The following is a 25,091-nucleotide window of genomic DNA, read 5'->3' as shown; positions in this document are numbered from 1 at the left end:
ATATATAGACTTTAACTCAAGGTGGGGATTAGCATAATTTCTTGCATTCCTTAGATCACTTGACCCCCTGTGATTAGTCCATCCAGGCTTCTTCCATATTGGTAACTCCTTGGGCATTCCTCAGGTGGGGAGAAATTAAGAATGCAGGCTTCATCTTAAACTTCAATTTCATGGTCCATCAACTGTCTTCCAGCATACAATGTTCGACTACTAATTGCTTTTAAGGATAAGAATCACATTTGAAGCGTGCAAGCAGAGAAAGGAGAAAGAGAGATTCTTAAACTTCAACATACTAAATAATAATTAACTTTAAGAAACCGCATAAACTGAAGCATACACTAAGTTTCCTATTGCTATTTTAAACTAGTAAGCTTATATAAAGGCAATAATTGATTTCTGTATATCACCCATACACATATTTTCCACAGTCCCCCCCCTAAATCAATTATTAACCTGAACCTTAATACACATCTCTAAGGATCAGAGAGGAAAAGGGAACTGACCCTATGCTAAAACTATTCTGGAACCCTACGATGTGGCGGGCGCCCCGTCCCTTTTAGACGGACCCACCGACGTTTCCTAAATCTAAATCTAGTGACTGGGAAATAAAGAGGGTCACCCCTAAACAGAAACACAGGTATTTATTCTGATTCAGGCATCATCTTCTTCACTAATTCTGATCATTTTGGTATGACACCTCTGTCCTAAGGGGGGCTGGTCGTTCATGGATTTCTTCATCTAATTCAAGGTACATTGCATTAGAAGGTATTGCTGCGTTTACTGTATTTGTAATCAGTTTCCTCACACAAGGGAGTACACAACAGACCAGTATGCACACCAGCACTATAACACCCAGTAGAATGATACCCGCCTGTGTCAGCCAGCCTTTCCAGTCGCCTATCCAAGAGAAATACAGTACAGACCAAAAGTTTGGACACACCTTCTCATTTAAAGAATGCGAAGAGTGTGCAAAGCAGTCATCAAAGCAAAAGGTGGCTACTTTGAAGAACCTAGGATATAAGACATTTTCAGTTGTTTCACACTTTTTTGTTAAGTATATAATTCCACATGTGTTAATTCATAGTTTTGATGCCTTCAGTGTGAATGTACAATTTTTAAAGTCATGAAAATACAGAAAAATCTTTAAATGAGAAGGTGTGTCCAAACTTTTGGTCTGTACTGTACCTGTCCCATGTGTCTTTAATATCTGAATGTTTCTTTAATTCATTACCTAAATCAGTAAACTTTTTAATGGCAGATGTAACCTTTCCCGTGAGGCCCATATTATCGGGAATATATGTGCTGAAGCTTTCACCTATCATCTTACACACTCCACGTTTCTCAGCTAGCAACATATCGAGCGCCATTCTATTTTGGAAAGCCATAGTAGAAGTTGGGCCTAGCTGGTCAGCCATTCCCTGTACGGCATCTCTGGTATAATTCACAAATCTTTGTTGATTATAGGAAATATAATTTATCCAATCCACATTTTTATTCACCGTAATCTTGGGTATTAAGGATTCAAATCTTGCCTTCACTTGATCTCGAGCCTTAAATTCATCGGGCACTCCCCTAGGTACTCCAATAACATCAATATATACATGTGGTTCAAAACTACTCCTTGGAGCCACTTCTCTTTTGGCTACACGGGAAACTACAACTGTAGCTCTTAACGTCTCTTAAGATCTCAGGGAATCAGCAACAAGATGGACAGGCATAAGAGCTTTAGCCAATGTACATTCTCCTGTCTAATTACCCTCCAACCTAGTTCTTATTCTCATATCCTCACAGATCCAATATATATCACCTATGGATTGTATTTGACATTGGGCCTCCACACCATCAACAGTACCATAATTTCCACAATATCCCTGTGTAAAATTTCCCAGAAATTTCCCATTTCCTTGGACATTCTGGAAACAGATGTAATCCCCTGGATAAATAGTCATGCCTCCTCCTGGTCTAGGGGTTTTTGTGGTAAACGAGAACTTTGCCTTCCAGAAATCACAGATACTAGAATTCGTAGTCTTGTTAGTAAAGATACTCAAAAGACACCTCTGTACATTCTCAGGGAGAATTAAGGGAACTGTGCCTAAATGGAGTCTGGCACTGAAGCACACATAGCAGTCACTTGAGTTGTGTTCTAGCGCTGTTTACTACTTCCATTCCAACCACCAATTGGTATCTGAAAATCCTGTCTCTATAGTCAGTGTCCTCATAAGTGGACACTGTTTCCCAATTTTTGGTAGCAGGAAATCAGTGGGTTTACTTTATCCCTTCATCTCCCTCTGAGGGGTTCACAAGGGTAATAGTAAACCCATTACATGTCCCCACAATTTCACAACCAGTCACATAAGGTTTCCTCACTAATTGTAGGTCATCACGTAAGGACCTTCCTCCCTTATCTTTTTTATTTGCAGCAGATTGTGGCCGGTACCTCCACCTATAAAACCCAGTATTCCATCCCACAGAACCCGAGTATGCACAGTCTTGTCCCCAGTAATCGGCAGTGACACAGATGTACTGCTCAGCTCTCCCCAAAGCCTCCAACCATTCACCCTTTAATGTTTTGTCACCACAGGGCACTATGTTACAGTAATCAAACTGGAAAGTCACCACATGTAGAGAAATATTAAACCAAAAGGTCGGGACTCCATTCTCTTGTGTGATAGCCTGTGTAGAGGGTGTTGCATTCACAGGAGTCCCCCCTCCCCCCATAATCATTACAATCAAAAGGATATGGGCCATTAAGATTTTTTACCCAGAGCCGCCTTCTTGCAGTGAGACGCGTGGATCCAGATCCATGATGTGTGGCCTTCGACTTTCACAGCAGTAGGTGAGGTAAGTAGCACCTGGTAGGGTCACTCGAATCTGGCGTCTAGGGCCCCTCGCACATGGTTTTTCACCAAAACAAAATCACCGGGCTGGAGGCTGTGGGTACCTGTATCAAAATCGGGATCTGGAACAGAAGAGTAAACTGTGGCATCTATTACTTTCAATTCTTTAGCAAGACCAACAACAAAATTTACAAGATTATCATTCCCTGAACTAAGCTGCTGGGGATAGTAGCAGCCCATTCTGGGTGGCCCTCCGAACAAGACTTCATATGGAGAGAGCCCTGTAGGTTGTCTGGGGGTGTTTCTGACTGAATACCGGGCAGTGGGCAACACCTCTGGCCATGGGAGTGACAGTTCTTTGCTTGCCTTGAGGATTTTGTTTTTCAAAGTGCCATTCATTCTTTCAACTTTGCCACTGCTCTGAGGATGATAGGAAGTGTGAAGTCCCAGATCTGCTCCCACCATCTTCCAGATGGATCTGGTAACTTCAGCAATGAAAGCTGGTCCTTGGTCACGTTCAGTTACTTCTGGAATGCCAAATCAGACAAGTTCTGTCAAGAGTCTTTTCACAGTAGTTTTAGCAGGCATATTGGCCACTGGGTATGCTTCTGTCCATCCAGAGAACATGTCCACCACCACCAAAACGTATTCGTACCTCCCACTCTTAGGCAATTGCATGTGATAAATTTGGATCCTCTGGAAGGGGTAGAGTGGCCTAGCCAGATGCTTCTTTGGTGTAGGTTCAGTCCTTCCAGGGTTGCAGGTATTACAGATCTCACAGCTCTTGGTGTATGCTGTTACAGGAACTGATATTCCAGGTGCAAGATAGAGTTTATTTATAGCTGAGATCATCTGGTTTTTCCCTCTATGGACGTTCCCATGGGCCCATTGCACTACAGAAGGGTAGAGGGCTCTCGGCAAAAGAAACTCTCCTATCCAATCTCCAGAGACCATCTGAGGGAGCTGTACTCACTGTAGCTTCTTTTCTGATCCACTCCTCCCTCTCTTTGGAAATTGAGGCCTGAAAGTCCAGCAAAGTCTTGACAGCTGGATTCTCTGGCGCTGGGTCCTCTTCTCGTTTGGTATTGATTTCCCGTTTGTGGTCACCAGAGGTCAGAACCAACATCTCTGCTTCCTCTTGATCCATTGGTCTTATGGCCGCGGGTTTGGCGGTAACATCAGCCAGGTGATTCCCTTTGGCTTCCTCCGAGTCTAGTCTCCCATGTGCTTTGACTTTAATCACAGCCACCTGCTGGGATAATTTCAAGACTTCCAGCAAGTTTCTGACTGCTTCTGCATTCCAGATCGGGGCCCCACTAGCTGTCTTGTAGCCCCTCAGTGCCCATATCAAGCCAAAATCATGTGCAATTCCGAATCCATATCTTGAATCCGTGTAGATGTTGGCTACCCACCCTTCGGCATGTTTACAGGCTTCAGCCAAAGCGTATAGCTAGGCTTCCTGGGCTGACATGTGAGATGGAAGTGGTCCAGCTGAAATGACTGTCGTTGTAGACACCACTGCAAATCTTGTGTGGAAGAGTCCTCGGTCATCTGCTTATCTGGATCCATCAGTGTACAATGTCAGGTCCGCGCAGGGTAGAGATTGTTCAGAAACAGTAGGTAGGTGAGAAGTCTCTGCTGCCATAACTTCAAGGCAGTTGTGATCATAGAAATTGGGATTTTCATAATCTTCTGGAGACATGAGTGGAGGATTCAAAGGATCTTCAGAGTCTTCAGAATAACCCACCTTGAGAGAGGAAGCAGAGTGGAAGGATTCAAAGTGGTACACCACTGAAGGGTGACATTATCTGGAAGGAGGAGTGAACACTGAAGCCTAACATGTCTTTGGGTGGACAGATACTTGTGTTGACTCTGTTCAAGAATGGCTTTTTAGATCATGAGGAGCTAGCACCGTAATTTGATGGCCCAGAACAATGTCCGCTGTTTTGTCAAGGAGGTCTGTAGCTGCAAGGACCACTTTAAGGCATGAGGGAGCGGTTAGAGCCACTGGATCAAGTTTGCTAGAGTAATATCCAACAGGTCCCATGTGTCCTCCATGTTTCTGTGCCAATAGTTCTGAGGCATGGCCATGGGCTTCAGAGACAAACAAGAAGAAAGGGACTTGGTAGTTGGGGATACCCAAAGCAGGAGCTGAATTTATAAGCTGTTTTAAATGATCCATGGCATCATGAGCTTCACGGGAACGGTTGAGGTCAGGTTCGGAGGTGTGTACCTTATCATACAGAGGCTTCATGAGAGCTGAAGCGTTGGGGCTCCACTGTATGCAGTAGGTAACCATTCCCAAGAAGGCTTGGAGTTGTCTAATACTCTTGGGAAAAGGAATGTCCAAAATAGCACTCTTCCGTTCTTCAGTAAGATGTTTAGTACCCTGAGAGATACAGTGGCACAGGAACACAAACTTGGTACTGCACCATTGAAGCTTCTGTAACGTTACTTTGCAGTGAATGGTGACCAAGAACTGGAGTAAGGAAAGACTGAACAAGTTGCATGTCAGACCATCAGGGCAGCAGAGAAGAAGATCATCAACATATTGTAGCAGTGTGACTTCAGGGTTTTCACGTCTCCACGGATGAAGACAAGTGGCCAGTGCTACTGAAAAATGAGTAGTGGAGTTCTGTGCCCCTTGGGGCATTACAGTCCAGGTGTATTGTACCCCTCTGTGAGTGAAAGCAAAGAGATTTTGGCAATCAGGGTGTAGAGGTACGCTGAAGAAAGCATTGGCTAGATCAATTACTGTAAAATGGGTTGCTTCAGGAGGGACATCTCCGAGGAGGGTGGGTGGGTTTGGGACCACGGGAGTTTCCAAGATGGTAGCTGCATTCACAGCCCTTAAATCCTGAACCAATCTGAACTTGTCTGGCTGTCCTTTCGGGGTTTTCTTTTTGAATGGAAACAGTGGGGTGTTAGCAGGAGAAATGCAAGGGACTAGCGCCCCTTTATGAACTAGCTCTTGGATCGGGACATTCAATGACGCTTCTTGAGCCGCTTTCAGTGGGTATTATGGCACCCTAGGGATCTGTGCACCTTCTTTCAGGAAGACTTGGACAGGCAGGACAGGCAACCGGTCTATATCATCAGGACCTTGAGACCAAAGTTCGGAAGATATTCGATCAAAGTAACATTGTGGTATTGCAGTCACCACAGGTTGCAAGATGCACATTGGGAGGGCCTGTATCTTGGAATGTTCTTCTGATGACAAGAGAGTGGAAACATCTAGATGCATACCGTTTTTATCATATGATATCTGGTCCTTCAGTTTTTTGGAGTAGGTCTGCCCCCAACAGATTCAATGGGCAAGTGTCGGAGACAAGGAGTCTGGATAACTATTTCTGTTGTGTGCCTATCGGCAGTGGGAGTGTTAACCTAGAGGAGTGTGGTTTCCCATCCACTCCTACACAAGAGAGGAAATCGTTAGACAGAAGAGATGCACATGGTAAGTCTCTTGACCGTATTACAGACCTGGCTGCACCCGTGTCCACAAGAAAGGGTAAAGTAGTGTCTCCAATATGAACTTTAACTGTAGAAAATAGTCCTGATTTAGTGGAGACATTGTCAATGGAGGCCAAGGTGGGCACGGGTTTGCCAATATCCTATGGGCGACGATCCTGGCCTTCCTCTGGGTGGCGACGTGAGAAGTCTCTGAAGAGTGGTGGTGGTGTAGCAGACGGGAAATCATCCAGACTTGTCCTGCAGTCTCTTCTGACATGGCCTATACGGCCACAACAGAAACATGTCGGTGGCCCCCTGGAGCCTTGATACCCAGGTTGATACCATGGGAATGGCCTTGAGTCTTGCTGTAAGGACGATAGACCTGCTGCGGATACATCTGTGGAGCATTAACATTAGGATTAGGCAGGTATCCTTGCGACTGCATGCCTCTGGGTCGTTGGTCCACGTACATAAGTGATTCTTCTGGTGAATGATAAACAGCTAGCGTGGTAGGGGGCTTCTGTGTAGCAAGTTGAAGTTGTTTCTCTATGGATTTGGCGATGTGAAGGACTTTCCGGGGGGACATCTCTACATATTCTGGTCTAGTTTCCATGAGTTTTGTAGAAACATTGTCCTGTCCATTGACAAAAGAATTTATTAATAAGCGCTGTTGAATCTTCTGGTTTTCATCGAATCCCTGATCCTTAAAAAGGGTATATAGTCTAATATAGAACTTCTCCGCATTCTCCTCAGGTTCCTGAGCGCAGTCTGAAATGCTGGTGGATGATTCTGAAAGACGGTCCTTAGCTCAGAGATGAAGCTGCTGACAGAAAGTCTCTCCAGATTGGAAAGTCTCCTTATCTGACACTTAATTATCCTTCGGGGCCAACTGAATTATAGGCCAAAAGCCCCCCCCCCCCTCTGCAATGCTGGCTACCTCGTACAGATCCTTCCACGTAGCTGAATAGGCTTGTTGAATTTGCCTCACTCACCGATGGAGCGCCATTAGTTGTTTATCAAGAGCCGGCAATTGGCTGACTAGCTGATTAACCTGGATAGGTGTGAATGCCACTTATTTGTTTCGTCCATCCTTTTTATTTTCTTTATCCCCTTCTATGACTGGAGAGGAAGGTGCTGGTTGAGATACCACCTCTGGAACAGGTGCTTGCGGTGGTGGCTTCAGTGGCTGTGGTTTCGGGAGTCCAGGGAGCAATTCATCTGGATTATCCTCGGGGAGTGTATTGTGAACTAGTAGTCTGTATGGATCCGACTTGATGGCCAGGCGTTCCACAGCATGCTTGAAGGCTTGAGAGCCAGGGTGGTCGTTGCTGACTAGCCTAATTTCTTCTAATGCAGGTGAACCTTTGTGTTCTCGTATAGCTTGGACCATGGCTTGTGCGCAAGAATGTAAAGTGAAACCATAGATCCTGGAATTAATCGCTGAAAGAGCAATCGAGGTGAGGTTCTTAGCTACTGCGGGGTCCAGGATTTTATGTACAGTAGTCTTGAGTTGTAACATGCACTGATCATGGCGATTTTCATCATACACAGGACCGACAGAATGGTTAACAAGTCTGCAGGGTAGGTCCCCTGGTCCTGTGGTTGCCAAATTTGTAGTATTACTTGGTCCCGTGTCCTGTACGATATTGTTACAGTCCCGTTGAATAATCGCACCTCCGGCCTCTACAATGGACCTGGCTACCCCTGCTTTGTGTTGTAGGGTAGGATTTGCCGCATTCACTATGGCGTCCACCCATTGGGTGACCAGCTCTCCCAATCCGGCTGTCAACAGGGCCATAGACTTCCAGACAGATCCTGATCTCTCCACCAAAGGTCTCCAGACTTCTGAGTATGTTTCCTCCGAAAGAGTGGTGCGGGTTTGCGTTTGAAACGTGACACGTGTTGGTCTCTCTGTTTCTTTTTTGACTTTGCCTGGTGGCGGTGGATCATCTTCCTCCGAATCTTCTGGGTTAATACGGCTTCTTCTTTGGCTCATAGCATGCTGAAACTCGGTGCTTGTAAAAAGGGTACTGGCATTTAGGAAATGGGGTAGAGAGGAACATAGTGTTTAGGCACAAAATATGTAGCCTCCGGAGTAATAACAGGGCACAATGGGAGTGAAGTGGGCATCATAGCTTGTGTGATGAGTGTAGTAAGATGACCACTGGAACAACCGTCACTTCCTGGCGACACACCAGAAGGGTGGGTGGCAACTACCGGTAGGGCGGGGTAGTTGGGTGTAACAAAATGGCCGCCGGATCCGGATATTCCACTGGCGGAAATACTTAAAGGTGTACTAGGCGTGGTATGGGAAACCGGAAGGGTCTTGGCCTTGGGCCGATATGGGTGTAGTGGGATGGACAGGAGCAATGGGAGTGGCGTGAAGGAGTGACGCTATAGTGGGTTGTTCCAGTTCCGGGTTTGCAATGGGGACGGCCACCTGAACGGAAGGGGCTGATGTTGAGGATGGCATAGCTGACGTAGCCATAGGGGCTGACGACAAAAGCCTTCTGAGTGGGGTGAATGGCATGACATACAATACCCAGCAGATAACGGGTTTTGCTGTCCACAGTGAGGAGACACCCAATAATTGGGCTCGCCTTCATTATAGGGCGGTGGCAGGCCTATATCTTTGCTGTACATATATCCAACAACATTTCCCTTGCGATCCTTATCTTCAACTTCCACAGAACCTTCCTTCGACATAGCTTGGGCAACTCTTTTCCATGCATATGCACTTTGCAACAATCCACTGTCTTCTAATTTCCCTCGATTTTCACGGATAGCTGCATCCAACATCTCATATTGCAAACGACCTCCAGGATGTAAGTCACATAACGACATAAGTTTCCTGGTTTTCTCAACATGCTTCTTCCCTTCCCTTTTAGCCACTATCTTCTTTGAGTTCTCGCGCCCTGTTATGAGTGGTCCCCCTGGCGTAAACAATGATCTGAATCTCTCCATTCTTCACCTCGAAATGTCCTTCTTTTCCTAGCTCATAACTATTCTCACAGTCAACCAAGACCCGGGAGGCAAGCACGAAATCCAAATCGAAAATCCAACCTACAACTTCCCGCACAGAGCGTGCTAGGTGCAGATTAACTAAACCACGTCTTATCACACAACTTATCAGTGCTTTTTACACCCCGCGTCCCCGCATGTTCCACGTCACACGACTTATCAGAGTGATCAGAAACGTCCCGCGTATATAATACGTCTCATCAGCATCAGTCACAACCTGCGTGGACATCTTAAATTCCCTATACCGGCAAATAAAGCCTTTTAGCCGTGCTATGCCCCCCCATCTAACGGGTATGGAGACTGTCTCACAGCTTAGCATCACCTCGAAAGAGCACAGAGCAGTAGTCAGCCAGGCACAACTATGAATTGCCAGGATTCGTGGGGCCACACAGTGGTGATTCACCCAGTCGCATGGGCTGCCCCAAAAGACCGATGGAGGCACCGTAAACTCACCAAAGACCGCCCAAAAATCGTATAAGTGCTACGGATTCATTAAACCAGCAGACTTACCTATATTTTGATGGAGGTGATCAGTCTCCTGGTTTTGGCGGTCCTGGCTTGTCCACGGGTCCAGTGATCGGTCCCTCAGGATCCTGACGTCCCCTCGAGTGTGGTCCCTGTTCAGGCGCCAGCTGATGAGGTACAGTGCCTCGTTGGGGTACAGTTTGACCTCCGATACACCGGGTGACTACTCTCTCCAAATTAATAATTCCCTAAGTGCATGCGACGAAGCAAATACACCAAACTCAGAGTATGGTACAAGAACTTCTCTCAGGGAAAGAGATGGACTGACTGACTTTATTATATTTGCATAGCAATACATAGACTTTAACTCAGGGTGGGGATTAGCATAATTTCTTGCATTCCTTAGATCACTTGACCCCCTGTGATTAGTCCATCAGGCTTCTTCCATATTGGTAACTCCTTAGGCATTCCTCAGGTTGTGTGAAATTAAGGATGCAGGCGCCATCTTAAACTTCAATTTCATGGTCCATCAACTGTCTTCCAGCAACATACAATGTCCAACTACTAATTGCTTTTAAGGATAAGAATCTCATTTGAAGCGTGCAAGCAGAGAAAGGAGAAAGAGAGATTCTTATCTTAAACTTCAACATGCTAAATAATAATTAACTTTAAGAAACAGCATAAACTGAAGCATACACTGTTTCCTATTGCTATTTTAAACTAGTAAGCTTATATAAAGGCAATAATTGATTTCTGTATATCAACCACACACATATTTTCCACACTATCATGTCTGGCTAGTTAAGATTGGGGGAGCAATGTGACGATACAGCTTATAATCTTAATAAGCCAGATGTTTAGATTTGTTGATGCAAGAGAAATACACTATTGTGTTTCTGTTGACTTGTGAATGTATGTATATTTATGTGCCTGGCCAATAAGAACAGACCAGTATTTGTATAATCCTGATTGTTGTCTCCTCTTTGATTCTGAAACAATGATGTTGATTTAAAGAGCCTCTGCTGTACCAGCTATGTAAATTGATTAGCTCAAACAATGAGACCTGAGCAATGCCCTGCCTAACCCCTTACCTGTGAATGTGTACTTGCAAGGACAACTGTAACTACACTGTGTGCAGAATTATTAGGCAAATGAGTATTTTGATCACTTTGATACTTTTTATACATGTTGTCCTACTCCAAGCTGCATAGGCTTGAGAGCCAACTACCAATTAAGTAAATCTGGTGATGTGCATCTCTGGAATGAGGAGGGGTGTTGACTAATGGCATCAACACCCTATATAAGATGTGCTTAATTATTAGGCTACTTCCTTTCCTTTGGCAAAATGGGACAGAAGAGAGATTTGATGGGCTCTGAAAAGTCCAAAATTGTGAGATGTCTTGCAGAGGGATGCAGCAGTCTTGAAATTTCCAAACTTTTGAAGATTGATCACCGAATAATCAAGCGTTTCATGGCAAATAGTCAACAGGGTCGCAATAAGCGTGTTGGGCAAAAAAGGCGCAAAATAACTGCCCATGAATTGAGGAAAATCAAGCGTGAAGCTGTCAAGATGCCATTCGCGGCAACGTTACTGTAGTATCAAAAAGCACAAGGTGTGCGATACTCAGGTACATGGCCAAGGTAAGGAAGGCTGAAAAACGACCACCTTTGAATAAGAAACACGAGATAAAATGTCAAGAATGGGCCAAGAAATATCTTAAGACTGATTTTTCAAAGGTTTTATGGACTGATGAAATGAGAGTGACTCTTGATGGGCCAGATGGATGAGCCAGAGGCTGGATCAGCAAAGGGCAGAGAGCTCCACTCCGACTCAGACGCCAGCAAGGTGGAGGTAGGGTACTAGTATGGGCTGGTATCATCAAAGATGAACTTGTAGGACCTTTTCGGGTTGAGGATGGAGTGAAGCTCAACTCTCAGACCTACTGCCAGTTTCTGGAAGACAACTTCAAGCAGTGGTAAAGGAAGAAGTCGGTATCGTTCAAGAAAAACATGATTTTCATGCAGGACAATGCTCCATCACATGCATCCAACTACTCCACAGCGTGGCTGGCCAGTAAAGTTCTAAAAGAAGAAAAAATAATGACATGGCCCCCTTGTTCACCTGATCTAAACCCCATAGAGAACCTGTGGTCCATCATAAAATGTGAGATCTACAGGGAGGGAAAACAGTACAGCTCTCGGAACAGTGTCTGGGAGGCTGTGGTGGCTGCTGCACGCAATGTTGATCGGAAACAGATCAAGCAACTGACAGAATCTATGGATGGAAGGCTGTTGAATGTCATCATAAAGAAAGGTGGCTATATTCATCACTAATTTTTTTGGTTTTTGTTTTTGCATGTCAGAAATGTTTATTTCTAAATTTTGTGCTCTGATATTGGTTTACCTGGTGAAAATAAACAAGTGTGATGGGATTATATTAGGTTTTTATTAAGTTGCCTAATAATTCTGCACAGTAATGGTTACCTGCAAAAACAGATATCCTCCTAAGATAGCCAAATCTAAAAAAAAAACCACTCCAACTTCCAAAAATATTAAGCTTGGATATTTATGAGTCTTTTGGGTTGATTGAGAACATAGTTGTTGATCAATAATAAAAATAATACTCTAAAATACAAATTGCCTAATAATTCGGCACACAGTGTATTTTAAGGGGATGTGCTTCTGTAGCAGTTAGACTTGAGACAGAGAGTCAGAAAGACTTTACAAGGAGGATGAGAGACATCCTTCAGGAAAGTAGATGGATTGCATGGCAGCTCCATCCAAAGAGACACAGATTTGGATTCTACATGATTCTTGCCTAACGGTATATAGCCTTGACTGGAAAGATAGGGATCAGCTTCATTATCCATCAGAGAGCCCATGGATACATTAGACGAGACCATGTTTGGATGATGATATCTCCTGGCCCCATGGATATGTTTGTGGTTGCCAGGAAGGACTCACTGGTCCCCTGGAACCATGGAGACATTCAGAGAAGCCAGATTGGGACCTGCCGGTCATCTGGTCCCATGGAAACTCTTGGAGAGGCAAGGGTAGGACCCTCGGGTCTCCTGGTCTTGTATCTCGATGGACTGCTAGCTTCCTAAGCTTGCCGCTACCTCCTCTCTGTGGGGGCCCACCAAAAGCGGGGGGCCACTGGTTGAGGTAGCTGGCCCTGGAAGTCCCAAAGTCGCCGCTGTTCTATCTCAGGCGGGCGGAGCAAAAGGGTGAGACTGTGTAATGTTGTACCATCTTGGGCTTTTGCTGAGACTGTTCTATGTGTTTTATTGTCCGCTTTGTGGTTCAATCAAGTATTGCCACACTGTTTTACCCTCTCCCTGTGTTGTCTGAGCACACAGGAGAACAATTTCTTGGTGATGAGTCAGATGGGGATAAGGAAGTGAGAAATACAAACCTTTAGTCTATCTGGTTGCAGACTTGAATTAATATGGTGTTGTGTGCAGGAGGGAGACATCAGATACTACCATTAGATACTAGGTTCTGAAGGAAAACAAAGATGATATGGCAGTGAGAATCCGGATTCCAGGCAGGGAGCATAGTGAAGACAAATAGCAGGATAAGGTCCTTAGCTCTGGCCAGGAACCTTACTTAAACAGTACAGAACTTTAGCTAGGGAGAGCAGGAGGTCTAATTAAAGAGGATTAAGTTAAGGAACGATTCCTAATCTTAAGGCCCCGTCACACATAACGAGATCGCTAGCGAGATCGCTAATGAGTCACGGTTTTGGTGACGCAATAGCGATCTCGCTAGCGATCTCTTTATGTCTGACAGGTAGCAACGATCAGGCCCCTGCTGTGAGATCGCTGATCGTTGCAAATCTTTCTGGACCATTCCTGGGTCGTTGCGCTCCCGCTGGGCAGTGTGCATCGCTGTATTTGACACCTTATCAACGACCTCGTTAGCGATTCGGAACTGAGACATGTAGGCGTGCATAAATTGGACTTTTCTGCGCTCCTCGTCCCCGATTGGTGGTCTCTACTGCGTCCTTGTTTTTTCAGATCCCACCAGTGTTCTCCGGCTGTGACTCCACTTTGAAGAAATCAGGCATCTTTAGCGAGGTAGGTATTGTTTGGGGTCTCAAATGAGTTTCCATTTTTAATGGAGACGCTGTAGAGATCCCATCTGACTGGAGACGCAGTGTTAAACCAAGGCCACCCAATCAGAACGTAGTAGCGTCCACCAATTGGAGATGAGGGGGGGCGCAGAAAAGTAATTTTATGTACGCCTTTCTGACACAGTACAGTCCCTATCAAGGTGTAGATCGTTGAAATAGCTGCTGTGTGAAAGCGTTCCAACGACCGCCAAGATCGTTAGTTAGATCGCTGGGGCGGCCGAGATCGTTGGAAAGTTCTGCATGTTTGACATCTCCCCAGCGATCCCAAAACCGTGATTCAATAGCGATCTCGCTAGCGATCTCGTTATGTGTGACAGGGCCTTTAGATGAACAGGATTTAAGCTAACAATTGTCTATACTAGAGAGGAAGATACAGTGTTGTCAAACTGGGGCACAAGTTCTCCTACTGAGAGCTGAAGATGCAGTATCACATCAAGGAGTGTGTGGCCCTCATCGAATTGACTTTGAGAGCACTAGTGAGGAGTCGTGTCGGTACACCTCAGCCAGTGAGGTCCTCACAAATCAACTGGGAGCTGAGAGTAGCTGTGAGGGGTCGCAGCGACACATCTTGATCCGTATGGTTACCACAGGTGATGATGGGCCTTCCCATGATGGTTTCCTGGACTGTTCTAGCTTGTAACAAAAGTTATATACTGCTTCATGTAACCGGAAAGTTCCTGACTCTGTATAATGCAGAAGAAGCATACATAAAGTGTTGTGCCTGCTATTTGATGTATATACTTCTTATCAAGTTCTTGTTAAGAAAAGAGAAATTTATTTTCGGACTTTGGTCTCCCTCATTCATCTCCATACCATCTGGTCCAATTCTGCCAAGTCCAACGGCAGCTTGCAGTCTGCAGAGTTGGAAGATATGACTGCGCCAAATATATACTGTGTGTGTGTGTGTATGTATATGTATATGTATATATATATAATTTTTTTTTTTTCCTTTTGAGGTTGGGAGGCTCAATTACAGCTGTTTCTGTGGGAGCTGTGCCTTCTATCTAACGCCACTGTGTATAGGATGAGTATAGGATAATGGAGTATACTAAAGTTGTTATGGACGTGACTTAACTAACATTGCGCAGTGTTTTCCCTATAGTGATGCATATTTCTTGTTGCTAAAACTGAATTTTTTTTTCACGTTAAATCTTTTTTAAACCTTTTTTTTAAACAACTCTCATCAGTGCGATCATACACCATACAAGCCTCTGATTTCTCAGGTGATGCACTGTACTACTGTAGTGCCGTGTATCTTCACTACCTGTCAGTGTAATACTAACGGCCCCATACATATGACATAAGTGTTGGCTGAATGGTCATTTGGCAGATGACTATCTCTCCCGATTCCCCCATAGACAGAAATATTTCAGCTTTCCTGTGGTCTGTATGATAGAATCGCCTCCAGACTCCTCCTAGAAGAGAATTAGCCTCTTAAATGCAGAAGAAAAAATAGATTAGCCTCTTAAATTCAGGATGCCAGATCCTTCTCTGCCATGACATCATCTGTCAGGAGGCCCCCAAATGCATCATATCATCAACCAAACCCCCCAAAATCAGTGCTTTCATGCAACTTTAGACTAATGTGTATAGGGGCGTTAGAAGGCAACTTATTGGCCTTTTGCATATTTTTTTCTTTTTACAAGAATTGTTAGTGGAAATCTTTTGAATTTTAATATCTTTTTTTCTCGTGTTTTTCTTGTAATATAGGAAAGTCTAAGGCCAGAAATAAACCCCGTAAAACACTGTACATGTAGACTTTGGTGTCAAATTATTTCTGTCTGCGGTATTTGTGCAAACGAAAACGTTGTTATAAAAGTCTCAAACTTCTGTGCGTGAATCAGTCATGAGCTCTAACGTCAAAGAAGATTATAGGCCGGGGAAGACTGGAAACATTCATATAGACGGCCAGTGGTGATGTAGTCAGTGACGGACTTTTGCCAAATACGTTTCTAGAGCCGTAGTAGAAGATGAAGATGTCGTCCTCATCATGAAGTAGTTATTTCTCATGTCACGTGTAATGAATATCTCCTGCAGTATTGCTAATGCCGATTCCAGTGTCAGTAAATGAGACGAGAATTAGCGATATGGAAGATGAGTCTATGAGAAACGTATTCAGCTGCCGACTCCGAGGAAGAAACTGCTTGTTGTCTGTGGCTGAAAATATAAAGGTTTAATTACTAGATGTAAAGCAGAAACCTAAATACTGTAAAACAATAAATCTCCTCATATGTTTCCCTTATTATTTCCAGTAATTGTATTATTACACAGGATTTTTATGACATTACATCGGCTCATCTTGTTCCCGTTCAGGTCTCTTCAATATCGGATCCTCTCAGTGAAGATCTTCTATATAAGAGAATTTTCCTGATTTCACATCAAAGATGGATATGGACAGAGACGAGATGGCAGAGAGGATCTTACACCTCACCCTAGAGATCCTCTTCCGGCTTACTGGAGAGGTGAGAGATTCTGAAGACGTCACATTACATCATTCTTATCTATGGGAATAACAGATGGACAGAACTGGAGAGGTGAGGACTCTGGAAATGTCTGTAGTGAGATTTATTAATGTGTCTCTCCATAACCAGGATTACACAGTAGTGAAGAAGACCTCTAGTGAGCGCTGTCAGGACCCTGCGTCTGAGGGATGGGGAAGACCCCTGTGTCCAATCACGGGTCCTCCACCTCACCCCCTGATACATGAGGCCATCAATGACCAGAAGATCCTAGAACTCACCAACAAGATGATTGAGCTGCTGACTGGAGAGGTGACTCTGCTGGGAATGCTGGGACATTATTCAGTAACGCTATGGAGGGATCGGGGAGATGACAGTATCATTGTATGTGTCAGGTTCCTATAAGGTGTCAGGATGTCGTTGTCTATTTCTCCATGGAGGAGTGGGGGTACTTAGAAGGACACAAAGATGTGTACAAGGACATCATGATGGAGGTTCCCCAGCCCCTCACATCACCAGGTAATAGACAGGACTAAATACACACGGCCTATAATTATCTGTATGGAAAGAATGAATTCAGTCCCTGTATGTGTTTCCTCCAGATCTATCCAGTAAGAGGACAACACCAGAGAGATGTCCCTGTCCTCTTCTTCCACAGGACTGTAAACAAGAAGATCCCAACGTTCCTCTGGATCATCAGGTAGATGGAGAGAAGGTGTCATGAGATCTCCCCTATGATGTGTAGACGGCTGTGAAGGTCTTCTGCTCAGTCTTGTTTTATCCACCAGGATTATATGTTTTAGACTTGTGTAATGAGAACGGTGGAGATGGCAGGATTAGAGCTGATCATAGATGTGACTTCTCCATCTGTCTGTGACTTTTATAATATTTGTTTCAGGGTGAAGATCTGACCCATATTAATACTACAGAGACATATGTGAGGGATGATGAGCGGTGTAAAGAGGAGATTCCTACATATGACTACCCAGGTGAGTAGTAACCACTAAATGCAGAGAAGTCACAGATTCTTCTCAGTCACTGGCTGTGGCGGCTTTATCGGTTTTGTAGTTCGACCGTATCACTATCATGTGATCACCATTTTGCCTCTAGACCACAACATTATCCTCCACCCAAAACTGTTCAAATGACTTTGGGCATTGAAAGCCCTTGTCTATAGAACTTAGAATCAGAAAGATCCACCTACCCCCTGGGATTAGAAGATGCTGACCTAACCTGCCCAGATATGTTAACTACAAAGCCAAATGACTACGTACGTAGAAAGTGCTGACAATTTAGAAAATCACTTGAAGAAAAATATTCTGATGAGCCTGTAAGAGAAAGTGGAGGGTAATGATGCTGTTGGCTTCCTAGATCCCTGATATCTCATTGGATCTACCTACTCTCCCTTCTGTGCTGCTGAATGTGCTCATATGGTCCCTACAAGATCAGGTCCAGTGTTTCTGGCTAAACTTCACTTTTATGATCGACAACATTAAATGTGCAGTGAGGGCCAAGTGTGACTTTCTGTACAATAACAACAGAGTTTCCCTTTATCCTGACTTTTCAGTTTCTTTTAAAACCAACTAACTTCAAACAGGATTGTGATAAACTATAGAGAAAACATTACACCTGTGCCATGACATATCTCTAAGCTGTGCGTGGCTGATGGCTGTAATATACATTTATTCAAGTCTGCAGGAGATGTGGTGGCATGGCTCGAGCCCTGGTTTCATGGATTCACTCCACGTCATAAATTCCATTATGTTTTCAATTCTAAAGAATTCAGATTCCTGCACAATCTCTCCTGAAATGGGGGCACTAATACTTTCTCTACTCTTCTGGTCAGGACTCCTAGTGGCTCCAATGGTTCACCATAAATGAGTGCAACTCGGGTTTAGTGTTGGAGCTCTCCCATCATACATACATTGTTGGGAATGTAACATAATTTTTTATTCTACATCTTTTTTTACAGGTCAATTCTGTTTGATAGTTTGATTGTGGTTGGATCGGCCGGCCTCAATTATGTGAGTCTGTAACTCCCTGGTAGTCTTTAAAAGAAGGTCTCCATTGCTTCTTCCAAATGCCCGAGATCGAAATTTAAGACACCTCAGCTCTGCAATATTATAAAAAGTTCTCTTTAAATGTCTAATATTTCTTCGTGACACTCTTCTGATAGAAAATATTGGCCCTTGCAATATTTTAGATTGCAAAGAGCCAGGAGCCACATACCCTAATTACCCCAGAGAGGTTTCACCACTAGTTACCCATTTATTACTGATGAAAACTGTTGAGTTTGATCATTTCAGTAGGTATGTTTTTTTCCTATACTCAGTTTTTGACTACAGTAGTTATTTCCCCCTAATACTGTGATTTAACCACTTCCCGCAGCCAGTTTTGTGTTCCTAATCAGGCACCATTTTTCAAATCTGACGTGTGTCACTTTATATGGTGATAACTTTTGAATTCTTCACAAAGGATAATAGGAAACAAATGGACCTTACAAATTATTTTCTAACTTCTCCTGAATCCGACAATAGCCTATATACGGTTGTAGACTACTGTCTGGGCATATGGCAGGTTAAGAAGGGAAGGAGCACCATTTAGCTATTTGAATGCAGATCTTAACTGGAGTAGTTTGCAGACACAATGTATTGGGGGCGCTGTTCATGGTCACCTGGCAGCTCAAAAGATGGCCACCATGAGCAGGTTTGGCGCTATCTATCCCTTTTTCTAGATCCCCGGAATTGCCTTGCTCCTCACTCAACCCCTCTACATGTATCTGGACTTACACAGGGACCTCTAGGCTTGGGCCACGGTGTTACCTGCTTTTCTGTGGAGTGAGATGGAAAGAAGAATAGTCAGGTAGCCGGGTCAGAACCAGGAGGGCAGAGAAAGTACAAAATCAGAAGACACAAGAGTAGTCCCTAAACGGGCGGGGGTCACAATGGAAAACAAATACACAAGCCGGGAGCTGAGCACAGAGGACTGAACCAGAGAAGAACAAGGCTGGATCTGGCAGCTTCCGGCAATATGCTTCCAGCTTTAGTAGGGTGCGGTGCTTTCCAATTGGCTGAAGTAGGGAGCAGATTACTCCAGCTGGACAGCACACACACCCATACTGCCAGACTGGATGGTACTACAGGTCTCAGGAACCCTAATCTTAGTGGCTGGACAGAGCCTGCGCCACCCAGAGCTTCTGGTTCCGACGTCTCCTCCATCACCAGCGCCACCTGCAGAATGAATAAGGCAGCACCTGGTGACAGAAGCAGACGTCACAGGAGCAGATCCCAGAGGAGATGGGACGCTCCATTTGCAGAAGCCCTAATATGAAAAAATGACAGAAAGCCAGAGCAATAGAAATCCCCATAAAGTGACTCCATTTTGGAAATGATAACCCTCAGTGAATTAATCTATAGGAGTAGTGACTATTGTGATTCCACAGCCACTTTCTGTAAAATATCATGCAGTCGATGTTGGAGAGTGAAAATTGCACATTTTCCATTTTATTCCCCAACACATAGTGTCCAGATTGTGCTCTAGGAGACACACACCGTAAATGAAGAGGGTTCTTCTCACTATAGTAATGCCAAATACATGGATGATAAATGTGGTTTGGGCGCACTGCAAGGCTCAGAAGAGAGGGGGAGATCTGACTTTGGGAGAGCGGATATTGCTGGATTGGTTTATGGAAGCCATGTTGCTTTTCAAGAACCATTGAGCCACTGATAGTGTCTGCTTTTCCACTGACACATGATGGACCTGAGTGAAGACTTGATTTTGTGAGATGAGTAGAAGTTTTTATTGGTATTATTTTCGCCTACATAACATTTTTGTTGGCTTTTTATTCTATATTTGGGAGGCCGAATGATCAAAGAGTTGAACACCTCGCTCCACTGGTTCATGCTATGAGGTTTTCTGTTAGACTGTGAACTGTCATTGTCCTGGTGAATAATTCAATATATTTACATAACTTGCCCTTTTTACAGATAAAAACAAACAGCATAGCCAGAACTTGCAATAGGGTGCAATTCACACACTCGTGGTGTGAGTGTGTGAATTGCACCCTATTGCAAGTTTCATCTGTGTGCAGTTTTAGTGCTAGACTGTCGCTCCTCCAGTGAGAGTGGATGAGAGTGATTGTTCATCAGCATTCTGCACCCGTGTTACCTCCTTCTTACAAAAGGGGGCCGGCTGCGGCCTGGCGTGCATTTTTCTTGATACCTTGGCTGGTGAGTACCATTGCCTTTTTGCTGTTTTCTAATTTGACTTTGGGATTTTTAAAAAAAATTCTGTTTATTTACTGGCTATATTGTTTGATAGAGTAGGGACACGCAAAATCGTGAGGACCCTTGACGTTTGGGTTGCGAGCTTACGTATTTTGGCCAAAATATAAACTAATACCTCATGATATTTTTGCACTTTATCATCTGCCAGGGCGCAGTCAGGCCCATTAATGGTGACCTTGTGAATTAGGGGCCTTGAACCTCTGTGATGCACGGATAGGGTGCCGGGCATCCCGCCTAATCGAATAGGAGGGGCGTGTAATAGGATGCTGGCTAGGCACGGTGCCTCGAGTGTGTGAATTGCACCCTATTGCAAGTTTCATCTGTGTGCAGCTTTAGTGCTAGGCAGTCGCTCCTCCAGTGAGAGTGGGTGAGAGTGATTGTTCATCAGCATTCTGCACCTGTGTTACCTCCTTCTTACAAAAGGGGCCCGCTGCGTCCTGGTGTGCATTTTTCTTGACACCTTGGCTGGTGAGTACCATTGCCTTTTGCCCCTTTTTACAGATAGTTTAAGTAGAAATGTTCAAAAATACAAATTTCAATAATATTTTGTTCAAAAATAATATTTTTTTATTCTTAGCAGATGACTGTACCAGGAGATCAGAGGGTCAGATGACATCTTCAACTTTTAAATCGGATGATCTTGAGATCCCACATGATAAAATTGAAGTGAAAGCAATTATTCCAGATATACCATCATCCCTTCACAGCAAAGATCTGTCATCTGATCTTTTGAAACAGGTTCCGTCTTCTGATTCATTACCGGCTACTAAGGAAAGTAAAAATCTCAAAATAAGTATGAAGAAACGAACTGTTCCGAAAGCAAAGAAGCCATTTTCATGTTCAGAATATGGAAATACTTTTCTTAAACAAGAAAAAATTCACACAGAGGAGAGTAGATTTTCCTGTTCTGAATGTGGGAAATGTTTTAACCAGAAATCAGATCTTGCTAGGCACCAGAGAATTCACACAGGGGAGAAGCCTTTTTCCTGTTCAGAATGTGGAAAATGTTTTAACCAGAAAGCGCATCTTGTTAAACACCAGAGGATCCACACAGGGAAAAAGCCTTTTTCCTGTTCAGAATGTGGAAAATGTTTTAACCGGAAAGCGTGTTTTCTTAGCCACCAGAGAACCCACACAGGGGAGAAGCCGTTTTCATGTTCAGAATGTGGGAAATGTTTTGTATGCAAATCACACCTTCTTAGTCACCAGAGAACCCACACAGGGGAGAAACCATTTTCATGTTCAGAATGTGGGAAATGTTTTAACCAGAAATCAGCTTTAGTTAAGCACCACAGAACGCACACAGGGGAGAAGCATTTTTCCTGTTCAGAATGTGGGAAACATTTTAACCAGAAATCTGATCTTGTTTGTCACCAGAGAACCCACACAGGGGAGAAGCCTTTTTCATGTTCAGAATGTGGGAAGTGTTTTGTATGCAAATCACACCTTCTTAGTCACCAGAGAATCCACACAGGGGAGAAGCCTTTTTCATGTTCAGAATGTGGGAAATGTTTTGTACGCAAATCACACCTTCTTACTCACCAGAGAATCCACACAGGGGAGAAGCCATTTTCATGTTCAGAATGTACGAAATGTTTTAACAACAAATCAGATTTTATTAAGCACCAGAGAACCCACACAGGAGAGAAGCCTTTTTCCTGTTCAGAATGTGGAAAATGTTTTAACCGGAAAGCATATCTTCGTACTCACAAGAGAACCCACACAGGGGAGAAGCCTTTTTCATGTTCAGAATGTGGGAAATGTTTTATCCAGAAATCAGATCTTGTTAAACACCAGAGGATGCACACCAGGAAAAGGCTTTTGCCTGTTCAGAATGTGGTAAATGTTTTGTGAAGAAATCATTTTTTTTCTAGTCACCAAAGAATTCACACAGGGGAGAAGCCTTTTTCATGTTCCTAATGTGGGAAATGTTTTACATGGCAATCAATTCTTAAATTCATAATAAACATCAGAGAACTCACACAGGGAAGAAGCCTTTTTCATATTCAGAATTTTGGAAATGTTTTAACCAAAAAATTGTATCTTCTTAAAGGGGTTACTAAGAAGAAGAAACAAAATAAGTCCGCTCACCCATTGAGGAATCCAAAGCTCAGGAAACCAGCAGTGCAGCCGGAATACGAATCAAGAGCAGAAAAAAAATCCAGCTTCAAGGATCCTAAAGGCTTTACCGTCTGAAACGCATCTACTAGACCATATTCCCCCTCCAGGGGTTGTGACATCCATGCTGTTATCACAGATTTTTTATATTTACACAGTAAATCAATGTTTTTAGAGGATCATTGAAGCTGTATCTTTTCTGCTCTCAATTCTTAAAGGGGTTGTCCACTATTTGGACAACCCTTTGTCATTCCTCATATTTGACCTCTTTAAATGTAATGTCAGCAGGGAGCATGGCCTAGTACAGCATGAAGTAGGAAGCAGCACAGAGAACGCCTGCCGAGATTTATTGCTCTTATCCTGACTTCTGCTCTGAAACGCTTATCTAACACACCAAGATGAAGGGAGAGAGTTCCTGGAGGCTATGGATCAACCATCCGAGTGTGCTGGCAAGCAGAATGACCCAAAAAGGCAGAAAGATCCTGGGCCCACGGTAAGCACTCAGAACCAAGATGGCGCCAATACCAAGGCAGAGGCTGCACAAGCTAATGCAGCCCTTGCAAAGAGGCTTGAAATAGCTGCTAAATTGGATCGGTTTGCTCGCTTGGAGAGTGAGACTGCTAATATGCTGCAGGCTGCCAACATGCTAAGTAACCCTGCTGATGAGGAACAACTTCCCCCAGCAGAGCCTGCAGCGTCTGACAAGCAGGGGAAAAAATCTACGCAGCAAGCTGAGGGGGATGGAGAATCACCAGAACCCACTATTAAAGATGTATTTGCGGTGGTATCCTTTTGCAAAGCTGCATTAAGTACCCTGACTTAGCAAATGGGTGGCATTAAAGAGGACATTTCTAATATCAAAGCAGATCTTAAAACAGTAACAGGATGGACAAGTGCAGTGGAAGAGAGAGTGGGCACAAATGAGGATGACATTGTCAACGTTAAGAGGATCCAGGAGAGGTCAGTCCAGCGTATTTCTGAACTAATTGCTAAAACAGACGACCTTGAAAATCACCTGAGAAGGAATAATTTGAGAATAATAGGGATTCCCGAAAAAAACAGAAAGGAATGCTCCTACTGAATTCACTGAAAACTGGCTTAAAAACAAATAGGCGCAGAAGTCCTGTCTGCACTGTTTGCAGTGGAGAAAGCCCACCGGATCCCTTCCAGACCCCTGCCACCGGGTCACCCTCCTAGACCAATGCTGGCAAAAATTCTGCACTATAGGGATCAAGACACTATACCGAGGAAGGCTGGGATATGACTAATCTGTTGATTAATGGACATAAGATCTCCATCTTTCCAGATTATTCCACTGAGGTGCAAAAACAAAGGATGAAATTCTCGGAGGTTAAAAGACGCCTAAAGAACCTAGGACTGTCATATTCCATGATGTATCCGGCTCGTCTGCGATTGGTTGCTCTGAAAGAAACCCATTTTTTCCAGGTCCAGAAGAGTCCATGAAGTGGCTCGATCAACACGAAAGGCAAATAAGTCATAATGCCACCTGAAGCTGCTGAGAATGGTGGAAGAAGATGTAGCAATTCTGCGGGTTCATGCTTATGATTATATATAGTAGATATTCCTGATGGAGTAGTTATCAAACTAAGTTATTATAATGGTTTTTCTTTTTCCTCCCTACTACTTGATTTAGGTTGGTGTGGTACTATGTAATGAAACCTATGCGGAGATAAATTTAATGGCAGGAAGTTTACCTGAGTTCTAACTGTGTTAATGTTTGCTGTCCTGATAATTGCACTAGGAGTATTTTCGCCTACTCTCTGGGCAAGAGAGGAAAAGAATACTTTGTTTTTGAAGGGGGGGGTGGGAGGGGAGAGGGAAGGTTATTTGTTATGTATGGGGGGCAATCACAGGATGAGTTCTTGAGATACTGGCATATAGGAAAGGCACGATGTAATGGCTTTCATAACAAGATCCTAAGTACAATATATGATCCTAGCAATAATGTCTGGAACAATTGAGATTATAAGCTGAAATGTCAGGAGTCTTTCAGATGGGACAAAACCAGCAGCAATCCTTCAATATTTTCAATCACAAAATCCCTCCATAGTATATTTGCATGAAACACACCTCACAAAAGGGAAGCTTTATACTATGAAGAAGAGCTGGATGCAGGCGAGTTACCATTCCATCTTCTCGTCATACTCCAGGGTAGTCTCTATGATTCACGCTTCTTTACCATTTAATCTAATTTAAGTAGCTGTAGATGCAGAAGGATGATTTGTATATTTAACCGGTAAGATATCCGATATATTGATCTCCATCGTTTCCGTCTACGTCCCGCCTCCTTATTCTGGTA

At 43.8% G+C, this 25,091-nt stretch overlaps 1 protein-coding gene across 2 annotated transcripts in view; it reads left to right on the top strand.

Moving 5' to 3' along the window:
* LOC141171903 (uncharacterized) overlaps window positions 1–24,553 on the top strand; it is a 45,006-nt gene extending 20,453 nt beyond the window's left edge. Inside the window, exons 2-7 of one of the 2 annotated variants that reach the window (XM_073655545.1) lie at window positions 16,222–16,370; window positions 16,500–16,679; window positions 16,763–16,886; window positions 16,970–17,067; window positions 17,266–17,356; window positions 21,234–24,553. In XM_073655545.1, coding sequence (XP_073511646.1) covers window positions 16,293–16,370; window positions 16,500–16,679; window positions 16,763–16,886; window positions 16,970–17,067; window positions 17,266–17,356; window positions 21,234–22,507 — 1,845 coding nt within the window. In that variant the 5' untranslated portion in view covers window positions 16,222–16,292 and the 3' untranslated portion in view covers window positions 22,508–24,553. Of the gene's footprint in view, window positions 1–16,221; window positions 16,371–16,499; window positions 16,680–16,762; window positions 16,887–16,969; window positions 17,068–17,265; window positions 17,357–21,230 lie in introns of both variants that reach the window. The other variant, XM_073655544.1, reaches the window with a different exon arrangement.
* Window positions 24,554–25,091: the final 538 nt, after the last annotated feature.

Source organism: Phyllobates terribilis, unplaced genomic scaffold (genome assembly GCF_046119375.1).
Source record: "Phyllobates terribilis strain yellow unplaced genomic scaffold, ASM4611937v1 Scaffold_12__6_contigs__length_324123572, whole genome shotgun sequence".
Taxonomy (NCBI): Eukaryota; Metazoa; Chordata; class Amphibia; order Anura; family Dendrobatidae; genus Phyllobates; species Phyllobates terribilis.
This window is presented reverse-complemented; position numbering and strand designations above follow the sequence as displayed.